The sequence below is a fragment of the Magnolia sinica genome, chromosome 1 (genome assembly GCF_029962835.1).
Source record: "Magnolia sinica isolate HGM2019 chromosome 1, MsV1, whole genome shotgun sequence".
NCBI classification, from domain to species: domain Eukaryota; kingdom Viridiplantae; phylum Streptophyta; class Magnoliopsida; order Magnoliales; family Magnoliaceae; genus Magnolia; species Magnolia sinica.
The window spans coordinates 10,849,769-10,870,264 of record NC_080573.1 but is presented as its reverse complement, the minus strand read 5'-3'; the positions used below and the strand labels follow the sequence as shown (position 1 = coordinate 10,870,264).

At 40.5% G+C, this 20,496-nt stretch overlaps 1 protein-coding gene across 1 annotated transcript; it reads right to left on the bottom strand.

The window, feature by feature from the left end:
• Positions 1–6,345: 6,345 nt before the first annotated feature.
• Positions 6,346–13,001, bottom strand: LOC131239648 (probable serine/threonine-protein kinase PBL23). The gene is made up of 5 exons (XM_058237452.1): positions 12,579–13,001; positions 9,943–10,124; positions 9,357–9,546; positions 8,271–8,662; positions 6,346–7,553 (listed from the first exon to the last, which is right to left on the bottom strand). The coding sequence occupies exons 1-5, from the start codon at positions 12,724–12,726 to the stop codon at positions 7,224–7,226; spliced, it is 1,242 nt and encodes a 413-aa protein (XP_058093435.1). The 5' UTR covers positions 12,727–13,001; the 3' UTR covers positions 6,346–7,223.
• Positions 13,002–20,496: the final 7,495 nt, after the last annotated feature.

Below are 20,496 nucleotides of genomic sequence, written 5' to 3'. Positions count from 1 at the left end.
CGGATTGGCTGGTGTAGCAAGTTCTGTGGGTCACATCATGAGCTATGTGTTATATCCAAACTGTCCATCCATTTTGCCAGCTCATATTAATGCTCAAGGTGAAAAATAAAATAGATCTAACGGTCAAGTGGACCACACTAAAAAAAGCAGTGGGGGATTGAACGTCTGCCATTGAAACCCTCCTGGGGTTCAAAGAAGTTTTGTATCAATATGAAATTTGTTTGGATATATACATAAATGTGGAGCCCAGGAGACCCTTAATAGCATGGTCCTGAGGGGACGCCGATTTCCTTTCACATCAAGTCCCTACGTAAGGATTCTGGGTAGGACGCGCTGTAATGTTTGCGAGAAATTAAACCTAATCATCTGTCCATCTACTTTTCAAACTTATTTTAGGGCATAAGACAAAAAAACAAAGGGGATCAAAAATTTAAATACGACAAATGAGAGAAAAAAGTGGAAAGATGAATGCCTACTATTGAAACCTTCCTAGGCTCCACCTTGATTATTATATGCCATCCAAACCATTTATAAAGTTATTTTCACGGAGATAAAGTGGAAGCACCGTAAACTTACAAACATTTTGTGGCTATATAAATGATTTAATGGTGGTCACTAAATCTTCATTTTGTGGCCCATTTAAGTTTTGGGTACACTTCATTTTTTTTGCATGTCCTAAAATGATATTGAAAATTGGATCGACAGATTCGATTTCTCACAAACATCACAGTGAACCCTACTCAGAATCCTTTGGAAAGAACTTTAAGTTTAAAGCTTTGGCAGGAAATCCGCTTGGGGGGAGGGGGGAATAACCATTGAGTGTGCCGCGTGACAGGAAAAAGTGGGCAGAAAAATGCCTCCCTAAGGGCCTATGTAATATTCACATGCCATTCAAACCATTCTTAAGGTCATTTCCGCTAATCCCAAACTTTCATGACCTCACCAATGTTTCAACCATAGTGTTTTATGTTTTCTGTTGCATGACTCATTGAATTTTGGATATGTCTTATTTTTAAGTTTTTGTTCCAATATTTGAAAAAAAAAAAGAAAAAAAAGAAAAAAGAAAAAGAAGATGAATGGAATAGATTTTCCACGAAAATTATGTGGGCCCACATAGCTTCTAAGCATAGAAACTTCCTACGTCACTTCTTAATGACTAAACAAGGTGGACCCAAATGCCTACTGGAAGTGTTTGATGCCTGATAATATTATTTTTTTTATCTAAGTTGTTGATCCTTTTTTTTTTCCTATCATTTTATGACAAAGCTTGTAATTGAAAAAAACACATATATCATTGTGGGTCCACATATCACTGCCTATTGTGGAAGTAGATTCCGGATTCCATCCTATCTTGGTAATTTGTCTGGGCAGAGCTCTGTCCGGCGTGCTGTAAACATGTAAGATGCTGTCCACATCTATTACCATATCATTTAGGGCATGATCCAAAAAATGAAGCATGTCCAAATCTCCATTGAGCCAAGCTAAAGGATGCAGTAGATGTAATGACACCCACCATTGAAACCTCTCCAAGGGCCAATGTGATGTTTTTTTACCATCCAACTTATTCATATGTTCATGTAGACCTGGATGAAGTGAAAACACAAATATCAGCTTGATCCGTAACTTCTGCAGCTCCTGAGAAGTTTTTAATGGTAAGCCTTCAATCTCCACTCTGTGGCCCACATAAGCCTTGGTTCTACCTCATTTTCGGGTTCATACTGTATAATGATCTTTAAATAGGTATGGACGGCGTGGATAAGACGTTTTCATCACGGTAGCCTTCACAGAGCTCTTCCCAGACGGATTATCCGCTTCTGTCCATTGTACACCTCGCTATTCGGCAGCACCGGCAGACGATCCACGTCCATGCAAGCATTTTCTTTGAAGGTTTGTTGTTGTATTATACCAAGATACGTCGGCACAAATATTCGTTGGACCACGTCTCTATAATCTAGGCTTTTGAAACGATGAATACAACGATCCATGGCCGTCTCAAAAACCTTCATGATTCGGAAATCTTATACCTACGAATCAGGAGCCTGCAAAGCAACGGTTGAGATGACGGGTCCTGTTCACCTGAAAAGGTTAAATAATAAAAGTGCTTAGATGCTCAATCGGAGAGTTCTTGTATGGATTTCTCCACCGACGTCAAGGACTCAAGGCTAATCTTGTAAACGGTGTAGATATCAAACACGTGTGCGGTGCATCTGTATGTTGAGTCAGATATCAACTATCTATTGATCCGGACCGTCTGATCGGCTCATGAGTGGACCGCTAGTCATCAGGTGCGGCACGTGGGGCCCATCTCGATGTATGTATTCTCTATCTACGGTGTCCATAGTCACATATCAAACAATGCATACGATCTTATCCGTACAGGGGCCTTCAGATAGAAAATCAAGATGAAGATTAATTCAACCATCAAAAGTAATGATTTGAATCTTCTGTTGTTGTGATTCTCAACCAAGGGCCATCCACGGATAAGATTCAATGGATGAATGGATCAGATCTACCCTCGACCTGCCCACGTGTCAATTACTGAACATGATCCAAGACGATAGACCAACGTGGAAAAGTGGCAAACAAAACCCATAAAACGGATCTCTTGATGAACGGTCCAGATCTAGTGGGCGTGCGAACCTTGTGGGTAATAAAATCAATCAACTTCAAGGGTACGTTTGAATGTAGACTGCCGACTCGGTCAAGGACTCGTACTCGAGGGAGGAAAGCCATCTCTCGGCAGCATACGTGGCAGGGTGATATGTCAATCGGGTCCGTTCATCTAGTTTCCCCTTCTTTGGATAGGAAATGGTGGAGAAGATAAACGGATTGGATGATCCAAGCCATCTGATCAACAGCTCTTAAATCATTTAACATTCAGACGTTCAATGAGGGAAATTGAAAATGGACGATTCTAATTCTCTAATACGTGTGATTTTTGAAACATAAGCCATCCATGATAGGGCCAAGTAGATGGATGGACTGGATTGGTATAGAACCCTTCCATGTATGATGTGGAGAGATGGCTCTACCATATTCCAACTGCTCTGGGGCCATACCTTATAGTCTCCCTTGAAATAGTAGGTACCGGTTGTTTGCCACCAATTCAATAAACTACACTCTAGTCATGTAAACGACTTGGACTGTCGTATCGTTGACATGGACCGTATCAAACTGATTGGACAAATCTAACCGTCCAATTGATATATTGAAAATGGACAGTTCATGTAAGTTTCAAGGAAATTGGTGTTGGTGTTGACCTGCTAAAAAGATAAACATGCTATCTAATCACCAAAATTGCTTTGGAATTCATTCTAATTCAATAATCTATAGTAATTCTAAGATTTAACATTCAAAGACTTCCTTTAATGAGCAACCAATTACATCGATTTAATCCCTCATTTCAATCAAGATCGCAACTTGCTATTGGTTCATCAATGGATGAGCAAGATCACCCATCGAGCTAATTGATCGATCATGCTGCAATTGATAAGGGTTTCCTAATTGAAAATCATAAATTTGATGCCATTACTCTTGGAATTCTATTATGATTTTAAGGGCTTGTTTCGACAATGGTATTAAGTTGTATTAAATGGGATTGCATTACTAATCCCACTTTGAAATATGGGATGGCGTGTTTGGAAAGAGTCTAAGATGGGATTAAAATTGACTTCGTAGGCTTTGGAAAATGAGCCTTGTGTTGAAAAGTGTGACGTGGGATTACTAATCCCGATTTTTCTTTGCATCCACGTTCAATCTAAATGCAATTTGAAAGTAAATCCTAGGATTTATTTTTTAATGCATACATTCCAAACACTGTATTAGAAAACATGGGATAAACCCAATCCAGGGACAATACCTTACACTTGCATTTATTGTAATGTTTGCAATTCCATTCACCTTAATCCCACCTAATACAGCTAGCCAAACAGGCCCTAGGGATCAATGATTCTGATATGATATTTATTGATCACCCTACTTTGATCACTTTGGTGACTATTAAATTGTTCCAAGTTATAAATTGATAGTTAAAGTTAATAACATTTACACAAATAGGCTAAAGGTGTCATAAGTAATTTTTAAAAAAATATTTATCACTATGTCATTAGTGGTCTTATCTAATTCATTTTTGGCTAAAATATTAATGCTTTAATCCAATCACATAGGGTCTATAGGTTGGGTCCAAAATATAATTACATTATTGGCTAATTTAAAGCATTAAAAAAAATTATGTTTAAAGCTTTGGATCCAACCATCACAAGTTAATTTATTTATTTACTTGATCAAACTGCTATATTCTAGTTTATAGGCCAAAACATACATGATAGGCCCAATAGGTGATAATCATAATCCAAACAAGATAGTCTTACATACATACCTCCAAAAACATCATTTCATGTGTGAATATGATGATCATGCAAAAGGCGCAGAATTATGTCATTGAATGTGAGCCCATCAATTTATATTGATTAGCAAATTATCGTATGTGAGCCCATCAAATGCACTCACTATCATCAGGGTCCATGAGCATATGCACTTAAACCCAACAACAAAGTTGATATGCATATAGTTGATTATATATTAGGTTGACGATCATATCATCACATGGAGATTTTACATAAATAGTTTGTCAAATGGATTTGTTAGAACCTGGTGCCATACAATAACAATTAGGGGTGTACATCGAGTCGAACCGAGTTGAGTTGGCCTCATCTCGACTTGGCTCGGCTCAGTCCTCGAGCTTGACTGGCCAGCTCGGCTCGGTTTGGTCAGCAGCTCGGGCCTGTTCAAGCCGAGATCAAGTCGAGTTCGCCATTGCAGCATTTTCACAAACACCTGGACTATGCATAATCATAATCCAAACAAGATAGTCTCACATACATACCTCCAAAAACATCATTTCATGTGTGAATATGATGATCATGCAAAAGGCGCAGAATTATGTCATTGAATGTGAGCCCATCAATTTATATTGATTAGCAAATTATCGTATGTGAGCGCATCAAATGCACTCACTATCATCAGGGTCCATGAGCATATGCACTTAAACCCAACAACAAAGTTGATATGCATATAGTTGATTATATATTAGGTTGACGATCATATCATCACATGGAGATTTTACATAAATGGTTTGTCAAATGGATTTGTTAGAACCTGGTGCCATACAATAACAATTAGGGGTGTACATCGAGTCGAACCGAGTTGAGTTGGCCTCATCTCGACTTGGCTCGGCTCAGTCCTCGAGCTTGACTGGCCAGCTCGGCTCGGTTTGGTCAGCAGCTCGGGCCTGTTCAAGCCGAGATCAAGTCGAGTTCGCCATTGCAGCATTTTCACAAACACCTGGACTGTGCCTTGAAAATCTCACTGTATTTGAGATAGCAGCAATGGTTTTATAGGTATTTTCAAGAAAAAAAAGGGTGCTGGTTTCATATACATACCTTCATTGCCACTAGCCACACTTCTTTGAGTCATTTCATCAAACACTTAGTGAGCAACATCAATATCAAAGTAACTAAGTCACCGAACTAGTTCGATCCAAGTTGAGCCGAGCTGGAGCTAGCTCGAACTCATTTTCGAGCTAAAAAAATCAGCTCGACTCGGCTCGAACTCAGCTTTTAACCGAGTCAAATTGGGCTTTTTTGAGTCGAGTCGAGCGAGCTAACCGAGCTAGCTCAGTTCTTGTACACCTCTAAAAACAATTATGAGGTCTAGCAAAATAATATAAATTGATGGAATCTTAACCCGATGCATCCGACAAAAAACCAACCTGTTGTATATATTAGAGGTGTAACTTGCACCGTTGAACTAGACAATGAAGCTCAGTGGTGATGAGTTGTTGCTTGGATGATTTCAACTGTCTAGATCTTCACGACGCAGCACCTTTAGCCTAATCAACAACTAAGATCAACTGGGTTTGGTCTTCTCCTTTCAACTCGCTATGATGTATGGATGGAGATGGGTGTATTCCACTGCAATGTTGAGTTAAAGAGAGGAACCAAGAGCCTAGCCGCCCAGGGGAGTGTGGGTGAGTGTCTGGGAGGGGTATGGTTCCAATCCATCAAATGAACCAATTAACCATGTGACTATTTATGTCCTCTAATTAATTAGAAAATAATTAATTTAACAATGGAATTTCAAGAACTTTTATTCTAAAATATAATTGACTTGGAATAGAAAAAGTCACGTCTATGGAATGTGAAAGGACATCTATGGGAATGCAAAAAGACATCATCAGATTGTGAAGAGTCATCCTTAGAATATAAAGAGTCTTAGAATGTGAAAGGATACCTATTGAAGCTGAAAGGTGTGGTCAGCTAGGCTACTCTTTATATATAGGCACACACACACCCCAATATATTGCACCTGCCTAAAAAGAGTTGGAACCTGTGAAAATATTGACTTGTTTAAGTGAAACTCTATGCACGTGCCACACGAGTGGGAAAATCCATGTCATCCACCATGTGGGCCTCACCATATATATAGATACATCTAACCAAAATTCGAATCCGGCTAAACACAAAGTGTTGCTAACATAGTAGAGAACAAGGAATAACGAAAATGACATATAAATGCAGATTACAGCTACGTCTTTAGTCCCATCCTCACATGAACGGAGCCATGGTTGAATCACCAAACACGACCACACTCAATCACGCACACTTTCGCAATCTCCATCCAACTCATCCAATGCAAATTAACGGCTCAGATTGCCAATTGCTGCCACCAGTGACCAAGTTCAAATTCCATTTTAACTGCCTGTAGTCCAACTTCATGTTCACCATTATGGCCTTAACCCATGCAATGTGTGCTCCAAGTTCTAAAACCACATTCTGTAACCGCGATCAAATTTACGAATAACCTCAACCAATGATTTGGTCTTCGGGTTTTGATTTACGCTGCGTTTGGATGTTCAATTGAATTGAAATGCAATAATCCAATTCAATAAGACTTAAAATGGCCTGTGGAGCTATCCCCACTCGCAATGTTATCACTTTAACTTGTAATGATCGTCACTGTAAATCAAAATGGACCCACCTCAATTTTGGTTACTTCCTCTCCGTTCCATCGAATTCTTGCAATTTAATCCAATTAGCATCCATCCAAATGCAGTGTCCATGTCGCGATACTTATTGGCCTTCTGCATCTGATAAGCTAGAATTCTTCAGTTTTATGGACACTCCTGTCTACTGCCCTCACTCTTCTCCCTACATTCCTTGTCTTTATATGACTCCATCTTCATCATTGATGTCTGGTTGAGATTGTGGTGTATCAGCATTCCCAATAGCCATTTTTGGTGACTTTGTAGTTGGGGAGCGTAGATTCAGGGAGATTGGATCTTTAGAGCTCTCCTCGGGACCGAAATCTTGTATTGAGAGGTATTCGAGAGCAGTCACGATGTCACTGATCAAAGGGCGGGTGCTAGCTTCCTCTTGAAGGCACATTGAAGCAATTGCTAGAGCTTGGTACAGACCCTTCTTTGGGTACTTCCCTTGAAGTAGTGGGTCGGCCATTTGTGTGAACTTCTGCCGATCTTTAAACAGTGGTTGGGACTGAAAAGTGGGCACACAAGGATTGGTTTCAAGGGTGTGGATGGAGATGAAAAACAGAAAAATCGCAACCGTTCTTTTTTGACCGGGCCTGAATGAGATTTGGAATGGAATGATCCGATTGTAATCCGTTTGCATGATATTATGCTGCACTCCCTTGTATTGCACACATATGAGTTCAGATCATCGGCCTGGACCATCCATCTGACAGCCCCACCTAGGATTTCAGATGGATCAAACATTCCCATCGAACAATCCTGACTGCCCAATCAGTGGATCTAACTGAATGAATACTCCTAATTGATCATCTTGCTTTTCTCACTTCCACTCCATGGAGTTGCAGCAAAATATGGAGCAGACCAGATCAGTGTTAGGAGTAATCCATACCAGTGCTTTGAATCATAGCATAATGCATCATCCATGGCCCAAAACTCATACTGATACGATGATCCTAGCCATCCCATCAGTGATTTGAGGTGGTTCAACATATGTAGACCGTCACTCAACTTTTCTGTGGCCCATTTGTGGACTCTTTTAACTTGTTAGGTTGTCCAATCCAAGTGATTTTTTTTTCTAGATGAACCGTTCAAGTTGGGACCCACATCCACAATAGGATAGGCTTGCATGATGTTACGATGAAAACCTGTATCGTATTGGTTTCTCAATGTTAAACTTAAAACTAGCTTTGATCTTTGCATTATATTGTATCTCTCAACATACCCAAGTGACGAGATTCTGTTCGTTCTTTGGTTTCGAAGAGTCGATCGCTCTCCTTCCTGTGATGATCTCAAGAAACACTACGCCGAAACTATAAACGTCGGACTTCGTAGTCAGCTTACCTGTCATTGCATACTCTGGTGCACAATAGCCATAGGTTCCCATCACTCTAGTAGATACATAGTTCTTGTCGCCTGTGGGGCCCTGCTTAGCAAGCCCGAAATCAGAGAGCTTCGGATTGAAGTCTTTGTCGAGTAAGATGTTGGACGCTTTGAAATCCCTGTAAATTACAGGCGGGTTGGCCATATCATGCAAGTATTCGAGACCTTTGGCTGCGCCTTGGGCAATTTTCATCCTCGTATTCCAATCGAGAGGCCCCTTGTTTGGCGATAAATCTGCAAAAGGTGGTATAATCTTGTAATTAGCAGTGCTGAAATGGTGGGACCCATGCTGTCAGAAAAAAATCACCCATCTGATGATCAACACTGGAATGGGCCCTTGATAAGTGCGGACTATTTGTATTAGTTGTCCATTTTCGATGGATGGATGAGGTAATCTGGTAGGTGAGATATTAGGGCATGGGGGATTCCATGGCGCATTCATTAAAACAGTGGATTAGGTTGCAAAAAGGTGGGCCAACTAGTACCATTTAACATTAAAAATAACTCAATTTTTTCCACCTGGGCACCATATAAATTCCTCATAAATGCTACTACCTTGTGCATATCAAAACATCTCTAACGTACATATTATGCTTGTGTAAAGAGATCAGGACCCCAATTTGGTGGGCCACCATTCATATGGGCCATATATCAAAAGGCAACATGATGGAACTATGGTAACCACCTGATCAATGTCATAAGAAACGAGCAGATCACTCAAGGGGCAACAGTCCACATTCAAGGAGGAAAAACTCACTACAGTCTGGTAATTGGTGTTGTTCAATCGCCATGATTTTGAACTGGCCCATCAGCATGGTGGCCCACTAGAGAAATGGTCTCAACCACCATACATGTTTGCCACAAGCATCTCTAACATGCAAAACCAAGAATTGAAAGCAATATCAGGTTAAATATCTAGGAGTTGTACCGAGCAAATGATCCTCTAGAGACCCCAATGCCATGTACTCGTACACCAAAATCCTTTGATGGCCATCCACACAATATCCGATCAGATTAACAAGATTTGGGTGATGAAGTAGACTTAACATCAAAACCTCGACAAGGAACTCTCGATTTCCTTGCAATCCATTCCTGTCTAGCTGTTTAACTGCCACAACCTGGGTGCAATAAATCAAAGTTAGTATCGGTAAATCTGATATGGATTACATGGTGTTTGGAGGTACCCCAGATCAACATTTGGAAAAATATGTATGCGGGGAAACTCCAATTTTGAACTTATCAAGCATTTGATGAAGCACAGAAAATGGAACCTGGATGGACGCATTAGTTATACGCTTTCAGCCCATTGTTACTAATGCTACAAAAAAAAAAAAAAAACAGCTCCAGTTGCGTTTGGATACACGAGTGAACAATACTAAGGAAACTATGATTTGATTGTTTCCACTTCACTAGACTAATGATTGCAATTCAATTCAATAGTGCATCCAAACGTGCACTTAGTGTTTTGAATTGATGCATGGGAAAATGAAGAAGGGAAGTATAAAATATAGTACCTGATTTGATTTTCGGAGGTGCCCTTTGTATACTCTTCCGAAGCCGCCTTCACCAAGTAGACAGTCAGACTTGAAGTTTTTGGTTGCGGCTGCTAACTCACGGAAGGTGAATGTGTGAGTGGCGGCGGCCCCATTGCCAATTTTTACGATCTCTTCAGCGATGGCCCTCTGCTTGGCAGCATCTGCACAACCAACGTTTATCAAATCGTTCATGGTGGGACTCAGCCAAGAAACTTGCAAATCAAGGAAATGTCTGGTTGGTTTGGTGGACCCATATGGGCTCACCCCGTACACTTTGCTGTATGGTCTATGACTGCAGATCGTCTATCAGCTGGACTGTTCAGTTGATAGCCCACCCAGAAAATCCCCACGAATCAAGCTATCTGATCCGTCTGATTTGTGCTCTTCAATGGATGGTAAAGGTAGAAAAGTGTTGTGAAACTTAGCAATTACAGGGTCAGTGAAAATGTGAAAGGGAAGAAACAACATGAAAGAATTTACAAACAACATGAAAGAATTTACATGGTTTGTCATGAGACATCCAAAGGCGAAGATGATCAAGGAGATTTTCACTCGGATCAAGATTACAAAGAACAGGGCCGTTCAAGCCAATTTTCTCTTTGCTTGGGGCAGTAGGAATATAAGATTGAATTCAAGACACGCATAAGAAAATGTCAGTGGTCTGCTTCAAAATCGGAAGTCTATTAATTGGATTGTTGATGCATTCCTTTTGCAGGCCATCCATGGCAGAGCCACCAGAATTACAATCTGCATTTGTTGACCATGATTCATCTTGATCACGGCAAAACCCCCTCTTGAAATCCACTTTCAGCACTTGACTGTTTCAAAAAATATGCTTCTACACTGAATACAAATTGGAGCCGTATTTCACAAATTGCATTCCCCGCTTTGGACAGCAGATGTTGATACCATCCTCAGGATGGCCCATTTAGTGGACCGTACTTGGATTGCATTAGGTCATGCAGTCTCATCAAACAGAAGTTATTGATCTATTATCTATTTGTAAACAGATGGATGCAAGGAAAGAACATTTCGAAGCCATAAACTGGATGGTTGGGGTAATCCAACCAGTGTAATTGAACTTGGTGACCCCACAAATAGGTCCACTACATGGATGGCCGATGCAGAACATTGGCTGGTCCATGGGTCCCACGTGTGAGTTGCTCATGTTATGGTGCAAATGAATTGGTCACTAACATATATGAATATAATTGTTGTAGTATTGTGAATGTATTGTACGACGAGTCTGGTCTGACCGACAATTAGCTTTCAGATAGACCGATGTGTCGGAGGGTTGAACAGCATTGTCCAGGTCTTCAGTTTGGCAAGTTGGGGGCCATGGTACGAAGGACTAAACCATTGATATGATGGGCCTCGCCCTGGATGTCCATTGTGCCTCCATTGGAAGATCCTAACTGTATAAAATTGGCCCTTTTCTTGGTTGAATGTGAACCATTTTTCTATTTACTCTCTTAACATCTATTTTCTGACCACCTACTGCATGCTTAGGATTCTTCCAATTCGAGAGAACTTTCATGGACAACCGTCCACAGTGGGGCCCATAATATCAACTGTTTTGGTCAGTGAAGCATGGGCCCCACTTGCCCCACTTGTACAAACTGAAAAGCTGAACGATACTGTGCAACCTTTCTGGCAGAGCATTCTAGTGCAGGTTGCGTGATGCAAACCCGAAAGGAAAAGCAAATAAATCAATAAGAAAAGAAAGAGATTGTGGGAAAAAGACCCAACAATTCTCCAGCCAAATTCTAGAGATCACAAATGCAAGATGGTGAGCAAGCTCAACAGTCCTCTAGTCTTGAACTAGAGATCACTTTCTCCCCCTTCAACAGCTACTGTAGAGAAGAAGGAATTTCATAAAGAGAATATTAATCAGCTTGTTTTATTCCATAGGCCATGGGCCTTATTTATAATCAAACCTTACCATCTGTAATAAAAGCTATAGAATCTAAAAATATGTGAAAATAAGAAAATATCTACTTAAGAAAATGCCTAAAACAAGAATATATTTAGATAATAAAATATCTAAAATTATTCCCCTACCTAATATAGAGATATGAAAGAAAGAGGAAATTTCCTAATCTAGAGATTTGAAAGAAAATGAAAGTAGAGATGAGCTAAAAAAGGAAAGTGGACATTTTCTTGTGCACATGTGCGGAGTGTCACATGAGATGCAGGCCTTTTCTTCAAATCTTGATCAATCGGCATGTGTGGCCATTTGGTTACATCATTGCGTGATGTATAGTCAGGTGGGGTCCACATGGCTGTGTGTGGATGACCCAGACTGAACATCCGGTGGCAATAATGGGAATGTAGCACGGTCCAAAATCATGCAATTTATTCTCAACCATCCGGTTGGTGACATTCAAATGGAAGATTGAAAACACAATGAATCAGCGGACAAAATTCAAGAAGGAAAATAACCTTTCACCTTTTCGCACCATGGTCCATTGGCGATCAAGCCAACCTGATGGAACCTTGGATCCATATGGGGCCCCAGCAACAAACACATGATGGGCAGGCACAGATCATGGCCCGAGAAGACAGTCAATTTCATACCATGATTCGATTACGAGAGGCATGGAATTTTGATCTACCTGATTTCATTGAGATACTATGGACCAATTTGGAGATTGGAATCCCTTCTTTCCGTAGGCCCTTTTTCCACAGCAACCGGTTCCTCAAATTCCATGGCGGTTGACGACATGAAAAGCAGCTCATGTCTACCTCTTCTCTTACCCTCATCGCATTACTTTCTTCAAATCCGAGGCCCTGAACTTTCTTTTTGGTTAACAAAAACCACCGCTTTCTATAGAAAAATCCATTTGGGTCCCGAACAACAGAGACCTAGATCAGAAATCCGGAGAGATAGAGGAGAAATAGGAAGGAATAAGAAGAACCCAGATCGTAAAATGCCTCGAGAAGCCAGAAAAACCCAAGTCCTAAAAGGAGGACAGGCTTTTTCCTGGTTTCTCAGAGCTAGAAATGGCCGGTGTTTGTTTTGCTTGGGGCTTTTCCCTCCAAAACCGTTGAATTCGGACAGGAGGTTTGACAAGGCTCGATAACTAACTTTAGGATTTTCAACTCTTTTAGAAATGACGAAACTGCCCTTTTCTTTCCACGCGGAATTACCACACACGTTCGTAAGTGGGACCCACCGTGGTGCGCGTGCGTGCCATCCAGTCCGTCCATTAGATGCGGCCCCTAATGTTAGTGACTAGATTCAAGGCTGATCTATAAATCAAGTGGGCCACACTAAAGGGAACAATGGGATATTGTGAGGGTGACATTCCCCTATTTCCGTTGCCCTCAACCCATCCATCGTGCGGCTCATGTTGCCCCATGGATGTGTGATCTGGACCGTACATCTTTGTGCCTTACCATGGATGGAATAGTGCTAAAATCACATCGGCTTAACGATCCATTTGAATTTTGCCAGTTGGATGATCAGGATCTTCTGATGAAATGTGATCTTGGTAGAGGCCCACCAGACGAACCATTCAAACCATGCAGCTATGTAGCCGCTCTACGAATGGGCCAACCAACGGACCTGATGGCAAAATGTCGTCTAAAAGAAGATGGTCGATGGTTGACATTCTACTTATAGAAATCTGATCAGACGGTTAGGATCTTCTAATCTGTGCATCCTTAAGGGAAAGTTCTGATCTGGGACATATAGTCGTTTTAACGGTAAGGATCATTTGAGAGAAAAAAATAAAATAAAATTAGACTTGTTTCCATTGGTGCATTTCAGCCGTCTGTCTTTATGTAATGATCGCTCAACTTGTGGGCCCCACTGTAAATTACGGTAGTCCCCAAGGTCACATTTATTGGATGATCCTAACCATAGGATTAGTGGCCTACAAATGGATGGTTAGAAAGAAAAATAGAATAGCGGTTAGTCCAATCGGGTTGATTTTTTTGGGCCATCCTCACACACTCTTCAATGCAGAATCACATGCACGAGATCCAAACGTTTATCTGATGGGCCCCACCAGGGAGATACGATGCTCCAATCAGTAGCCAACAGATGGATTCTGGGCTAGCCACACCTGATGAACGGTTCGGATCTCTCTCTCGGGCATATGCCGCTATTTTAGGTAGGGTTGAAAGTTAGGCGGGTTCAACCCGACTGACCCGTGACCGACCCGACATTGGGTTGGGCTCAGGCAGGATATATCGGGTCTGATCTCAAGCTTGGGCTATATAAACTCTAACTCGATAAAACTTGGGATGGGCTCGAGTTGAGGTCTCGGGTTGTCCGACCCAACCCGAACCCGATCAATATATAAGTTACTTATAAATTATAATTGAGTGTGGATCGTTTGTGTCGAAGGCACATTAGTGATGTCGGGTCTCATTTGTCCACGTCATTTCTAAGGACTCAAGATAACAGGATATGCCGGATTTCTCTTCCAAATAGATTCCGCGTTATGCTACATGACTTTTAAAGGAGTAGTTGTCCTATATTTTAGCTTGTTTTTTTTAAGAAAAAAAAATGAAATTTTCTATGATGAATAATCACATATATAATTAATAAAATCATAGATACAAAAAATAAGTCTTATATTGAAATATAATAAACTAATGTAATAACGAAAATATTAGCACGTAAATACCCGACCAACTCGATTAACCCGACTGAGCCCGCTTGGGTTGAGAATTCTTAACCCGAGATTGGGTTAGCTTGGGTTAGGATTAAGGTATAGGAACCTTGGGTTGGGTTAGGGTTGAGCACCAACCCGGGCCCTAATTTTAGGGGAAGCGGATTGGCTATATAGCTGCTGAATTGATGTCAGCAAGTTCCGTGGGTCTTATCATGAGGTATGTGCTATATCCAAACTGTCAATCCATTTTTCGAGCTTGTTTTAAGGCTTGACTAGAAAAATAAGATAGATCTAACCATCAAGTGGACCACACTGTAAAAAGCAGTGAAAAATTGAACGTCTACCATTGAAACCCTTTTGGGGATACAGAAGTTTTGGATCAATATGATATTTATTTTTCCTCTTCATTCAGGTCTTTGTGATCTTATAAACAGATGGGATGGAAAATAAAAGTTATGGTGAGCCCTACGAATGTTTTTAACGGTGAAAATCATTATCTCTGCTGCTGTTTGTGGTGTGGTACATTTTAGCTTTGTATATGATTCATTTTTTGCCTCATGCTCTAAAATAATCTCGACAAATAGATGAACGGTGTAGATATAATAAATACATAGTGGGCCATGTAACTTTCATCTTCTTTGAACCGTTCGTACAACTCGGAGCTCGAGGAGCGTCAGTGCTCGTCTTCGCACGACACGTACCACACACCAGCCAATCCGCTTCCTATTTTAGGTTGCGGACACTCACATTTTTGTGTCCAAGACGGACAAAATGTCGCCCATCGCGACAGAAGGGGAGCACCATCCATATCCCTGGTGACCAGACTATGTGGGACCCACCGTTATGTATGTCCAGTTTGTTCGATCCGTTTGATTTTTGGGTGTCATGTAATCATGGTTTGAAGGGCAGCGGATTAGGTGGGCCCCAGCCTCACCAAACAAGGTGTGGCTCTGACAGTGGGCCCCGTCATCTGTGTACTTTACATCCATGCCATCCATCCGTTTTTCTAGCTCATTTTATGGCATGAATTCAAAAAATAAAACTGATCCAACTCTCTGTGAACCACACCACAGGAAACAGTGGTGATTGAATATTAAAAACTTCTTGTGGGCCACAGAAGTTTTAGATCAAGCTGATATTTGTTTTTTTCCCTTCATCCAGGTCCATGTGACCTTATCAACGGATCGGATGGAAAAATAAACATTACATTAGACCAAGGGAAGTTTTTAACGGTGGGCATTCAATCACCACTGTTTCCTATGGTATGGTCCACCTGAGATTTGGATTTGCTTCATTTTACATACATTAAGATAGGACCCACGGTATGGGCCGCACACAGAATCCCCTCCGTAGAGATTTGCCAGACTCATTTGCTCTTGCGTCGAGTTACAGCTCAGCCGAGTCAGGGAGGAGTGACTCGGTTGCAGTTGGCCAGTTTTCACTACTGACTCATGCTAACCAGATACTGAGTCCAAGTCGACTTGGACGAATTGACTCATGGTCAATCCATACACTCATGTGGGTCCCTCTGTCCATGGATCCATACCATAACCCAAAAACAAACCATCACATGACCATAATCATGGTCCAACTGCCGGCCCATGAATGGACGCCTGAACTATGATATGGCTATAGTAAAATGACCATATATTAGATGGTTAGTGTTATGGGAAAAAATGACCTGATTAGTCATATGAGACGTGGCAAAGAATTGACGGAGCAACTTTCATAAGCAATTGACATGCTGACCATTGGAGAAGCCAAGCAGACCCTTGATGAATGACTCACCTGCTGAGCTAAATTGGTCAAGCTTAGAACTTGGTAATGGAACTCATTGGCTGACCTGATCATCCTAATCTTGATCTTGGAAAATAAATGCTCGGAGAGAATCCCTCGGCATATCAAGCTGAGACTGATCCGACGAGATCCCAGTAAAAAATTACACTGATCAAGATAAAATTGGAAATATTCTCGGAAGCAGATTTCTAATCCAAAATGGGCCCTTTCAGTGTATCTGCCAGATCTACTGAGATACACACCTAAAGAACTATAAAAATGCCCCCACTATAGGTAAAAGATACGCATAAAAATTATATCTTTAGCCATACCTACTCTAGGTTTATTTACCTGAAGGTCCCAGCCACAACTAGAGGTGTACACGAACTGAGCTAGCTTCGTTAGCTCACTCGACTCGACTTGAAAATGAGTTCGAGCTGCCCGGCTCAACTTGATTCGGATTGAACCCAGCTCGAATCAAACCAGTTTGGTGACTCGGTTACTTTGATATTGATGTTGCTCACCAAGTGTTTGATGAAATGACTCAAAGAAGTGTAATTGGTGGCAAGGAAGATATGTATATGAAACTAACACCATTTTTTCTTGATTTTTATGTTGCTTAGAAGGAGTTTGATAAAATACTTGTAAAACCATTGCTATTTTAAAGGTGCTGTGAAGGTGCAGTCCAGGTGTTTGTGAAAATGCTGCAATGGCGAACTCGGCTCGAACTCACCCGAGCCGAGCTGGCCAGTCAGGCTCGAGGACCGAACTCAGCCGAGTTCGAGCTGAGGTCAACTAGTGGCTGAGCCAAGTTGAGCTGAGGCCAGCTCGACTCGGTTCAACTCAATGTATACCCTTAGCCACAACCAACGCTCCCATCGTCTTTTGTTCTCTACTGGTGCATGTACTTGGTAGCCTATAGGTAAAGCTGCTGATTCAACTAGATTCGAGCGATAACAGTTATTGTTGTCCAATTGGCGAGGAATTCGGTGCATGGTACATAAACGGTCAGGCCCACCAGATGAACGGCTTGATGAAATTACAAAATTACGATTGGAATTTGTTGAAACCTCTGTATAATTGAAGGAAATCAAAGACCCTATGACAAATCTGATATCATTCAAACAAACGCCAGAGGAAGAACTACCCTTCTCAGATCTGATACAGTTGCTGTATTTTTCATACAACCATTTTTCCTGCCAATATGTCACACCTGTAGAATATCAAACCCATGCAAAAAGTGGGCCACACCACGATGATCACCTAATCTGAAAAACAGGCAATCTTAAAATCAATGGTTTTACTCTATGCCCTGTATCATTCCTCCTAAATCTTTTAGATGGTTTTACTCCCTTTAAGCTCACAAAAATTAGAATACAGTGAGATGGCCCACCCCAAATCAAGGGCAATGGGATGTGTCTATTTATCTATCTTTTCATGCAAGCAAGGGGTCAAATGAATCTGGAGTCTGTATTTCTAGTAGAAAAATGTGATTGCAGAAGAACATAACAGATTAATTAAATAAACAAAGCTTCCAGATGATAGCTGATCACCTAAAGGGAAGGCCCCACAAAAATTCTGTACTGCACCATTGTTTCACCTACATGCCACTTGTAGAGGACATTAGTACCACTAAACCGGTAGGCCCCACCATGAAGATCACATGGTTCCAAAATCAGCCGTTCCACTCATCAGGTGGGCCACACCGTTGGAATCAATAGATAACCGTGACTCAACGTATAGGCGTGGCCAAGCTATCAAATCATCCTGATGCACAAGAAGTGTGACATGGTGGGTTCCTGATTTTCTACACAAGCTCTGCATATTGTTCAAAGTATTTCCATATCCAAATATCCCCAATATCATCTGCATTTCTAGCTTTAATAATACCGGTAGCAAGACTGATAACATCGGTAGTACAAGAAATTCCAGATATCAATAATGTATTGCTAAGTGTCCCCAATGTATCGCCACTATTTTCAACTACCTAAATTTTAGGTATTGCCTGTATCGACAATGTATTGCCAATATTTTTGACGGTGTAAATTTCAAGTTTCCCTTGTATCATCATTTATCAGCAATATTTCGATAATATCATCAATGTATTGATATTGTCAAATTTTTGTTTATTAAAAAATTCTCCATTTCAAATTTTCTTTTATAAGCACATGGTTGCATGAGACGTTTAATTTATTGACGATAATATTGTGATTGTATTGATATTGCAACCATTGTTCGAAGCATTCTTAATATTATCGAAATAGTATGGATATTATTTGTATCTCCATCTTGGCCAATAACATTGGTAGTATAAAAAATTTCAGGTATCGGCGATGCATTGCTAAATATTTCCAACGCATTGCCAATATTTTCAACTATGTAAATTTCAGGTGTCGCGTGTATTACCAATGTATCGATATCCCCAACGTATCGCTAATATTTTTTACACTGTAAATTCCAGGTGTCGCTTGTATCACTAGTGTACCGGCAATATTTCGATAAGATCGCCAACGTATCGATATTGCGAAAAATATGTTTATTAGAAAAAATTACCATTTCAATTATTTTTATGGGCGTATGGTTATATGCAAATGTTCAATATGTCGACGATAATATCGTGATATTATTGTCATCGCAACCACAGGTGATATCGAGACCACAATCTTTCATTACCTTTTCAGTTGTCAACAATTTCTCAGCGAAATATTGTATTGTCGTTATTTTCAAATATCAATGGATGTTTGAATAAAATGTTGGATATATGGATAGATGGGATGGTAAGATGAATATATGAGAAAGATGGGATGGATGAATTGATTTCTTATGATAGCACATGCTTTTAGGGGCCATTTGGATGGGAATAAAAGAAGCTAAATTAGGGGTATTGGGAGTACATGAAGGTAAATGGTATTTGAGGTATGTTTGGATCGAAATAAATGCATGGAAATGAAATGAGAGTGAATGGGCATGTAAGTGAAATCCTCTCCACGAGAGAGGATTTGGAAGTAAATGGGGTTAAATGCCTTTTTGAGCTCCCTAGGAGATTTGCGCGAGTAAACGAAGGTAGCGCTACGCACATATCCGCCATACACAGCATGCCAATGATACTCCAAAATAATTCAATTACCGACTACATCCAAACCATCCAAAGGTTGACCATCTAAATGGATGGTTAAAAAGCATTGGCAAGTGACTTGTTTGTTATCATTATGTTTGTAGCCCACCCAAGGCTCAAAATTTTCCCGATTTTGACTAAAGTATATATTTCAATGGCAATATCATAGACATATACTAATTTGAGATATGAAAGCTGATTTAGAATATCACATATGTTCTCGTGAATATATTGAAAAAATTCTCACGCATTTCGATTCCTCCATTTACTTTCATCCAAACATAATATTTAGATTTCAAATGCATTTCATTTACTCCCATCAAAGCACAACTAAGTAGGACATCTACTCTTAATTCATTTACCTCCAATTCCATTTCCCATTTACCTCCATTTGCAAGCTCCCAAATGAGGAAACTTATTATGTATGCATTAGTTTTGCAAATTTTTATTCTTCAATATGAGAGTGTGTATTTTAGAATCTCTTGAAATTTCATTGAAAAATCCCACGTGCCTGCATTTCAAGTTATCGGCGAATTGATATTATTTCCATATCCTTTGCTAGCGAAGCTTGTAGCAATACCGATACTTCGAACACTAGCTCCACATTGGTGGGAAGAATGGCACGGTACCACAAGTTGTGGTGTTGTTGCCTATAGGTGCAAGTATAAGGAAACAAGCACACAATCAACTTGATTGTGTTTGAATATCAGGACTTGTAGAGAGCCCTAGGAAAACTAACTCAGATGGCTTTTCAATTGATTCTGATGATTTTTTTCTTTGCCTAAGACAAGTTTTTGAGAAACTCAAACAACTCAGTTAGACCCAAAAACTGAGTCGAGTTCACATTCGATCGTTAAAAAAGAAAACAGACCAATCAGACGGCTAGCATTATCAATTGTTGTGACTCATAGGATATGGTCCGTCGATGGGGTGGATTGCAATAGACATGTGCCACATATCTGCTGGAGATGTTAGAGAGATTTCAACTTCTCTAGCCAGACTTGCGCAAAGCACCAC